Source organism: Limulus polyphemus, unplaced genomic scaffold, assembly GCF_000517525.1.
Source record: "Limulus polyphemus unplaced genomic scaffold, Limulus_polyphemus-2.1.2 Scaffold2510, whole genome shotgun sequence".
Lineage (NCBI taxonomy): Eukaryota > Metazoa > Arthropoda > Merostomata > Xiphosura > Limulidae > Limulus > Limulus polyphemus.
The window spans coordinates 96,819-107,074 of NW_013668120.1; the positions used below are offsets into that span (position 1 = coordinate 96,819).

General features: G+C 35.4%; 1 protein-coding gene across 3 annotated transcripts in view; it reads left to right on the forward strand.

Moving 5' to 3' along the window:
- Positions 1 to 5,294: 5,294 nt before the first annotated feature.
- The window catches only part of LOC106467158 (protein ced-11-like), a 51,628-nt gene continuing 46,666 nt past the window's right edge, over positions 5,295 to 10,256 (forward strand). For 2 of the 3 annotated variants that reach the window (XM_022395291.1, XM_022395292.1), the window contains exon 1: positions 5,295 to 5,416. In XM_022395291.1, coding sequence (XP_022250999.1) covers positions 5,345 to 5,416 — 72 coding nt within the window. In that variant the 5' untranslated portion in view covers positions 5,295 to 5,344. Of the gene's footprint in view, positions 5,417 to 8,804; positions 8,884 to 10,256 lie in introns of those variants that run through there. The other variant, XM_022395293.1, reaches the window with a different exon arrangement.

Below are 10,256 nucleotides of genomic sequence, written 5' to 3' on the forward strand. Positions count from 1 at the left end.
AATTAGGGACGGCTAGCGCAGATAGCCCTCGTGTAGCTTTGCGCGAAATTCCAAAACAAACACACAATACTTAGGAATGATAAAAACGTGAAAACTGATACACGTACTCTTTGCGAACATCCTCACAGCTTGAATTAAAAACTTTGCAAGCTATGGATAATTAATTTTAATTATTGTCTTCATAAAAATGGTAATTAGACTCACAACAATAATTTTGGTAAATATTTTTGAGTTTAAAAATATTCAAGTTATAAGTGTAATATCAACAAGTGCTCTAAATTTCATACTGATATTGGTTTTAATGGTGAAGTTATCATGCTTATAAATTGGTGACCCCCGTGAAAACTGAGTTTTGTGAAAATAGTCGTTAAAGTTTTTCTGCACTTAAATGGTAGTAAGCTTTTAGTAAATGTGTGCATTTACCACATTTAACAGTGTTTCCTCGGCGGGTAACTTTGCCCAGTTTTAAGGATCAGTACTACTTTAAAGTAAGTATGAACAAAACTTAGCTGAACAAACGAGTACAAACCTCAGATGTGACATCACATATTAAATAAAACGATGTATCATACATATGTGTTTGTGTATATAGATTTCTCTTTGTATTAGGTCGTCAATAAATTAATGTCGCTTTATTTTAGATGAAAAAATCCGAACAACAAAACATTTATTAAATGAAATAGTCTCCATTCTTATCGACGATGCTTTTCCATCTTACAATCAGGTTGTTAATGCCTTGATTAAAGAAATCACTTGGCTTTGAAGCAACATGTCGATGTCCTCTTTAACACCTTCCACATTTGCATACGTTTTCCCATTAAGATGGTGTTGCAGCGAACGAAAAAGATGGTAATCTGATGGTGCCATATCTGGAGAATATGGCGGGCGGGGGAGAACTTCCCAACTACATAATCTTGTGTTGCATCAAACGTGCCACATGTGGATTTGCATTGTCGTAGAGAAGAAGAACACCTTTCAGATTGACGAGTGAAGGGCGTTTCTGAAGAAGGGCTTGATTTAAATGTTCCAGTTGCTGACTACAAATCTCTGCATTGACAGTTCGCTGTCGATTGAGGAGTTCGAAATGAATTACTCCTTTGATGTCCCAACCAAATGCACAGCATCACTTTCTGCGGATGGAGTCCAGGTTTGGGGGTCGGAAGTGGTTTTTGTCTAGGTCTGAGCCATTGTTTTAGGCGTTTATTATTCGCATAGAGAATCCATTTTTCATCACCGGTGACGATTCTGTTCAAAAATGGTTCACGTGCATTACGCGCCAGAAGAGATGAAGCAACGTTCACACGTTGGAAACGATGATCATCGGAGAGTCCGTGAGGCACCCAAACACCTTCTTTATGGAGTTTTTCCATATTCCTTAGATGTTTACGTATTGCTTCATGAGAGACATGCAATTTCAGGCCATTTCACGAGTGTGTTGCCTTGGATTAGACTCAATAAGCGTCTTCAGAGCATCAATATCAATTCCAACATGTCGGCCCCTGCCATCACAATTTTTCAGACTAAAGTCACCTGAACGAAATTTGCTGAACAATCGTTGACACGTACAAAAGTTCAAAACATTTCCATAAACTTCTTTGATATTCTTTGTGGCTACACAGGCGTTGTTTCACTTCTTGTAGCCCCCCAGTGGCACAGCGGTGTGTCTGCGGACTTACAACGCTAGAATCCAGGTTTCGATACCCGTGGTGGGCAGAGCACAGATAGCCTATTGTGTAGCATTGTGCTTAACTACAAACAAACAAACCCTTCTTGTATTCAAACAGCATTACATGCGAATGTGTGTCTCGTCGTGTGCCATCACTATAAGGGATTAGAGTATACTAAACTTTACATATTATATAGGCTACACTAACGTGACGTTTAGGCGGTTCGTTTAACTATTATAGGTGATGTACGCTTTTTGGGTGGTGGTTAACGAAAGTGTTCCAAACGCGACATTAATTTTTGCCGACCTAATACATGTATATACATATATATATATAACAAATTACAGTTAATGTGTGTGGATTCACCTAAAAATTATAGCCTGGTGGTTAGGGGGCACTCGACTCGCAATCTGCAGCTCGCGAGTTCGAATCCCGTCATCGAACATGCTAGCCCTTTCAGCCGTGGGAGCGTTATAATGTTTGGGTCAATCCCACTTTTCGTTGGTGTTGTTGAATAGCTGTCTATCACTTCTAAATTAGAGACGGTTAAAACGCAGATAGCCCTCGAGTAGTTTTATGAGTAATTTAACAAACAAACCAAATATTATGTAGTAAATACACATGCCTTTTGAGAGACTTTTTGTGACTTGTGTAAAAAAAATTTGAGCTTTAAAAACTATTAAAACGAATTTAGAGATTATAACGAAATCACCATCATCTCATAAGTCTGTTTAAGATCTATCACCTGTATTATATGTCACCAGGTTTTCTCGTATACCCTAGCTTTTCATGCATTACTACGACAGAGTTTATGTTTCTCGATGTTAAAAAATATGCTTCACGTCTTTCAGTTCTTTCATTATGATGAGCCACTCCAATAATAAGGTGCAGATCGACTCTAGTTCTTTATATGCGTTATTAAGTATATTTCTTAGGAGGAAAATAAAGCGTAGGAGGTTTAGACACGATATAATGTTTTAATGTTGTCCCATTTTTACATGATCTATCTTTTTGAAAACTGCACCCCAGTGGTTCAGTGGTAACTTCGAAGGCTTATAACGCTAAAAATCGGGTTTCGATACTCGTAGTGAGCACAGCACGGATAGCCCAATATGTAGCTAAACAACTAAAAAGAAATAGTTTTATTTAAGTGACTCCACGACATGTGCACCTTGTGAGGATTTTAAAGTATTTACGCATGCGTTCTAATTCGTACATTTAAACAGTAACTATAATAATCAAAAGAATTAAGCTATACTGCCTTTTTGGAAGACAATAAAAAACAAGCTATAATAATAATAATAGCTATAATAATCAAAAGAATTAAGTTATACTGCCTTTTTGGAAGACAATAAAAAACAAGCTATAATAATAATAATAGCTATAATAATCAAAAGAATTAAGTTATACTGCCTTTTTGGAAGACAATAAAAAACAAGCTATAATAATAATAATAGCTATAATAATCAAAAGAATTAAGTTATACTGCCTTTTTGGAAGACAATAAAAAACAAGTAAATGTCCCAAAATTAACAAATTCTGAAATGAAAACGTCAGAAAATTAAAACTTGTTTATTGCCAGATATACAGAGTATAATATCTATATAAATATAATAGTACTGTCTGTTGTATGTAACTACTTCTATATAAATATAACAGTAGTGTATGTAACTACTTCCATATAAATATAATAGTACTGTCTGTTGTAGTTACATACAACAGACAGTACTATTATATTTATATAGAAGTAGTTACATACTACTGTTATATTTATATAGAATTAGTTACATACAACAGACAGTACTATTATATTTATATGGAAGTAGTTACATACACTACTGTTATATTTATATAGAAGTAGTTACATACAACAGACAGTACTGTTATATTTATATGGAAGTAGTTACATACACATATTTATATAGAAGTAGTTACATACAACAGACAAATAGTACTATCTGTCCATGTAACTACTTCTATAAAAATAATAGTACTGTCTGTTGTATGTAACTACTTCTATATAAATATAATAGTAGTGTATGTTGTATGTAACTACTTCTATATAACTATAATAGTACTGTCTGTTGTATGTAACTACTTCTATATAAATATAATAGTAGTGTCTGTTGTATGTAACTACTTCTATATAACTATAATAGTACTGTCTGTTGTATGTAACTACTTCTATATAAATATAATAGTACTGTTTGTTGTATGTAACTACTTCTATATAAATATAACAGTAGTGTCTGTTGTATATAACTACTTCTATATAAATATAATAGTACTGTCTGTTGTATGTAACTACTACTATATAACTATGATAGTACTGTCTGTTGTATGTCCATGTAACTACTTCGCAGGGTGTGGATGGATCTTCACCAAATTTGGAATGTAGGTTCATTGGGTCCATAGGAAGATACATATAAACTTTCAGTTTTGCGGTTTTTATGGGCGTTTTTGTTTTTTGTTTACAATTACATATAAGGGAAGCAACTTTTCATGTCCTAAGATAACCCCTTTCATTAGTCATGAATTTACATAACTTCCATCCAGGGGACGGTACTCCAGCTAGTATCCAGCAATAAACAAGTCTGAGTTTTACATAGCCGGATATTTACCAGTGACATAAGTATGCCCCCACAATTGTTGCGGAGGGAAGGCAAGCCAAAAGGGGGGCTCGAAGAATTGCCGACAAGAAGAATAAATGTAGGGGGCTCAATTACTTTTTATGCGGGGGGGGGGAGGGATCTTTTTCAGTTACGCCACTGGACTACTTCCTTTAAATATTTAAACTTGAGGAAGGTTTCGGCTATTCAAGTGATTTAGAGTCGGGAAACTGGTAAAAAAAAAAGCAAAATAAACCTCCAATGCTAAGGAAATAAAGATGAATTTTTAATTTGACATTAAACTGAATTTAAAGTTCTATTTAAAGAAGATGATTATCTTTTTATGTTAGTTAATAAATATGAAATTTTCAATCTGCCCTGACCTGCGATTTGTCCGCACGTGACCTGTGTGGCCAGGTCAGTAGATCCTTGGGATTCAGGTATGGTCATCCCTAATTTTGAATTAATGACCATAGGGGAGGCAGCCAGCCAGAAACATCCGACTCCATAAGGAATTTGCTCGGTTCTTTTAATCGAATAATGGTGTTGTCTGTCACTTTTATAACGCGCCCACAGCTGAAATTGCGGAGTTCGATTAAGCAGGCCCCTAAGTGAAGTCATCTGTCTAATGTAAACCAAGGCCGGAAAGACCTTTAAGCTATAATCTCAAAAAAATGAATGCAAAGAGAATGTGAGCAGTAAATTCTACGAACCTCGAATATATTACAATTAAAAAAACATTTTTTGTTGGATTATAAATATAGTTTGCGAAAGGAAACAAAATAAAGAAAAACATCTTAACCCTAAGAGGATAAGTTTGGCGACAGTTCTCCTGTCTAACAAACACACACACACAAACACACACAGAGTATTTGTGTTGACGCTGGTTTATCGTTTTTCGTTTCCATGGGAACATTCATCTGGGCCTGCGCTTTCTTACGTGCCCATCAACGTTTCTTGCAAAACTGACAGTAATAAAAAGCGTTAGATTTATTCTGTGAGACTGACACCACGATTGTGCTGGCAATGATGTTTCGAGAAAGTTAAGGAAGAATCTTGTAATTAAACATGCGTCGGTTTTTTGGTGGCTGTAGAATACTGCCTTCCACTAAAGTGGGTCATGATAAAATGCAGAACGAGGTAGGACAGCCGATATTACATTTTTTACATCTGTCGTTTTGAATGGATAAACTTTATCTTCTAAGACTAGATATCTAAAAATCACATGTTTAATTTCCTTCTGAGATATATTTTTAACATGTAGAATATGAGTAAGATACAAGCTAACGTAAGGAATCTAATATTAGAAGTCTGAGCTGTACGGACAATTATTTGAAATTAGGCCAAAGCACGCGATCAACGTATACTGGAGTTTACCTTCGTTCTAGCTGTAACAGATCTTTCGTACGTTTCTACATTCAGGTATGCCTGATTCAAGTATGTTACTGGCTGAAGATAATCTTTCTTCTAGCTGTAACAGGTCTTGTCATCCTTTGTGTGCATGGCTATATCGCTCCTGCATCCTAGTTGTAGCACTAGTAAAATTACATCATCTGTGTTCCATCAGTTTATTTTCTGATTGTTTCTAGCTTCCGATCAGAACAAGCTACAAAATTAGAAATAAAAATGAACCAGATAATTAAATATACTGTAATTACTTATAAAGATTGCGATATACTACTTCATTAGTAGAGAACTTCTTGCTGTTCACGACATTTTCGGCCGTAAACCTTAGCTTTACACGTTATTTTGGTTGTAGTATTTCTAAAACGCCCTTATAATCTCCCCCTTCATCTGTCTGCGGACTAAATACTCATTTATTTTGCACACGTCTTGCAGTTATTTAGGCTTAAGACTATACGTCAACTACACTTATTCTGACTTATAACTTACACTGAACATGTGATCAATTGTTTGATAGTGAACAATACTCACTACCTACACACATTGTCCCGTCACGTTGTGAGCGTCTTATATATATACCAGACAAACATATATCTAGTAAATGCTAGGGCATTCACGAAGGAACAAGATATTTCTAGAAAATAGGTGGCGTGACACTAGTCACGTGACCTCGCCGACGCAACAGTACTTACGCTGTGAAGCAGAGGATTCGTGTTTCACGCCCTCTTTTTCCCCCAAACATCTCCCCGGTGGATTAACGGTAAGTTTACGGAGATACAAAGCTAAGATCCAGAGTTCGATTCTTCGAGGCGGACGAGTGCAGATTGCCCATTCTATAGCTTTGAACTAAGAAAACAACAGGCTTCCGTAAAAAAGCACTCCGTGTGTTAGAGCCATCGGTGTGCTATAATACATACGATAACATTCCACAATTTGATCACAAAAAGAGTAACCCATGAATTGGTGGTGGGCGCTGTTGCCCAACTTCCTTTTCCCTTGTTTGTTAGTTAAAATTAAGGACAGGTATATACAGAAATACCTATGTGTAGCGTTGACCACCAAACTATTTATGAAGGAAAGAAAAGTCAGAATAGAATTTGGCCATTAAACTGTATTTATAAAGGAGAGAAAAGGCAGAATAGAATTTGGCCATTAAACTGTGTTTATAAAGGAGAGAAAAGACAGAATGAAATTTGGCCATTAAACTGTGTATATAAAGGAGAGAAAAGTCAGAATAGAATTTGGCCATTAAACTGTGTTTAAATTCTATTCTGTCTTTTCTCTCCTTTATAAACACAGTTTAATGGCCAAATTCTATTCTGCCTTTTCTCTCCTTTATGAATACACAGGTTGGTGGAAATTCTATTCTGTCTTTTCTCTCCTTTATAAACACAGTTTAATGGCCAAATTCTATTCTGCCTTTTCTCTCCTTTATGACTACCATATTGTGTTTATAAAGAAAAGATAAGGCAGAGTGGAATTTGACCAACAAAGTGTGTATATAAAGGAGAGAAAAGACAGAATAGAATTTGACTACCAAACTGTGTATATAAAGGAGAGAAAAGACAGAATAGAATTTGACCACCAAAGTGTGTTAATGAAGGAGAGAAAAGGCAGAAAGGAATTTGACAATAATGAATAATTAAATATTGTATTTGAATTAAATTATTAATTAAATCAGGGCAATGATTCTAATTTCTGCTGATAGTTTAATTGCAACCTTGGTTAATTTTTCATTGAATTCAAATACAAAATTAAAAAAATATCATTTTCATTTTTCTTTCACTTATCTTAGTTCAAAAAGAACGTAGAGTTAATAATTATGAAATAATTGGTCACTTCTTGATTTACTTCTTATATACGTTTTCACACTTGCTATTACACAGTAGCTATGAAGGTAATACACGTGTGGAATTTTCAGGTAAAACCAATTTTCTGATAAGTATCAGATAGCTCCACATCTTTTTCTCCTTCAGGATTAATCTCCGTAGATCCAAAAGATGTTGTTCTTGAAGTGAAAGACATTTTCACTTGACGATCTCCTAGCAGAAACTGGCTAAAGAAAGGGCGATTGAATTCAACAGCTAAACCCGCTTTCTTTATCCAGTGTACAATGCCACCTCGTGATGACCTTTTCTCTCTCACAGCATTGATCAGCTATTACATGTAGTCAACGTCAAACTCGGCCACTAAGGATATTATAGTTCCAATCCTTTAGAACCTGGATTCTATATATTATTGCAATCTCCTCTCTAACAAATTAAACATTATCTATTATAGAGAACAAAGAAACAAAGGAACTAGAACAAAGCAATTTTCAATGACTTTCTGGAACATAAAGCCACACAATGAGCTATCCGTGCTTTGCCCACCGCTGGTATCGAAACACGACTTACAGCAATATAAGTCCTCATTCTTTCCACTGTGCCACCAGGGGGCGATGCAGTGTGTAAAATAATATTTAATATTTTTTAAATAACAATCACTCTAGTTTAATGTTTCGAATTCTTTAGCTTACTGAATAGATTTAGGACAAACATAAAAAACACGGTCCTAAGCTGTCCGAATATCGCGATATATTATTTATTTTACAATTTACACAATTACAGCGGAAAAAGTAGTTACTAACTTTAATGATGGAGCTCAACTGTGGACTTGTAGATTATAGATTTTAAGTGTGTAGAATTATAACAGTTAATTATTTCTAATCAGGCTTGTTCTCATTGACACCCAGTGGCACAGCGGTGTGTCTGCGGACTTACAACGCTAGAAATCTGGTTTCGATACCCGTAATGGGCAGATAGCCCATTGTGTAGATTTGTGCTTAACTGTAAACAAAGAAATTATTCTAATTAATTTTGAAGTCATTTTGTAATTTGGATCCCTATAATTAGCTTACCTTTGATCAAAAGCTCTTAAGAGTAATTGCAATTTAGGTTTTGTATTGTGCTGTTGTTTTGTAATACAGATGTAATTCTGACGCACTACCTATACTTATTCAATTTTAAAACATCTTGACGTCATCATTTTACAAATTAAAAAAAAAAAGGATGGCCTTTTCGCAGGAATTGTACTACTCACACCGGTTCCTACCGGTTCTGACTGACACACTGTGGTCGAATAACTTGTGTACTTACGTGATGTTAGTTCAAACTTCAGCAAATGTCGCATAAAATTCGAAGAAAAGAAATATGGTAACAATTGTAAATATTTTTTGTGTTCTTTTTTTTAATTCTGAGAAATGCATTATATAGGTTATTTGTAGTTACGATTTTTCTGTTGTTTACTATATATTTCGGCTACTTGTTTGTTTGTTTTTTGAATTTCGCGCAAAGCTACACGAGGGGGTATCTGCGCTAGCCGTCCCTAATTTAGCAGTATAAAACTAGAGGGAAGGCAGCTAGTCATCACCACCCACCGCCAATTCTTTTACTAACGAATAGTAGGATTGACCGTAACATTATAACGCCCCCACGGCTGAAAGAGCGAGTATGTTTGGTGTGGCGGAGATTTGAACCCGCGACCCTCAGATTGCGAGTCGAGTGCCCTAACTACCTGGTCATGCCGGACAGATATTTGTTCAGTTATAGGTTTAGGTTTCTTTCCTGTTCTCTATGACAGCCTGGTTATATAGGGAGCGATTTTTTTAATTCAAACATCGTAAATATTAGCATATTTGTTAATCTTTTTCTTTTCTTTTTTTACAGCGAATCACGAAGGTAGACAATGGGCTATCTGTGCTGTGCCAATCACTGGTATCGAATCCAGGTTTTTAGCGATATAAGCTTATGTATAACATACAAAACTAACAATTACTTCACACATGCTTTAACATAAAAATCTTGCGATTTTATTTAATACAAGGGAGGCTTTTAGAAATAAAGTTTTTGATGCATGCATGGTGCAAGCGACCATTATAGAGAAAGAGAGGCGGCATATAGGATATTTTTTGCTCTACATTTGACTAGTTTTTTCACTCTGCATGAAACAATAATGATGCTAAAACACTTTTACAATACAGCAATAGGGAAGGATGCTGTGAAAACTGTATTCTATGTATTTGTTAATAACGTATAGTTGACGATGTTAAAATTGAATTATCATGTTATATCGTGTTAAACAATCTTCGTCGATGTAGTATACCGCTGGGAAAAAATTGTGGTAGAAAAATCGGTAGATGTAATAAATATTTGCAAAACAAAGTAATGCTTATGATTTAATAGCTTTAGTTTTCATAAAAAAAATAAATGAGCATATTATATATATGTATATATATATATACACATATGTAGAAGCTTAAACGGTAGCTTACTTGAGCAGCAGCTAGGAACAGAAAGCTACTTTCCATCAAGCCACCCAGTGGCACAGAGGTGTATCTGCGGACTTACAACGCTAGAAATCTGGTTTCGATACCCGTAGTGGGCAGAGCACAGATAGCCCATTGTGTAGATTTGTGCTTAACTGTAAACAAAGAAATTGTTCTAATTAATTTGGCCCAACTCGCAATCTAAAGGTCGCGGGTTCGAATCCTCGTCACACCTTTCAGCCGTGGGGGCGTTTATAATGTGACGGTCAA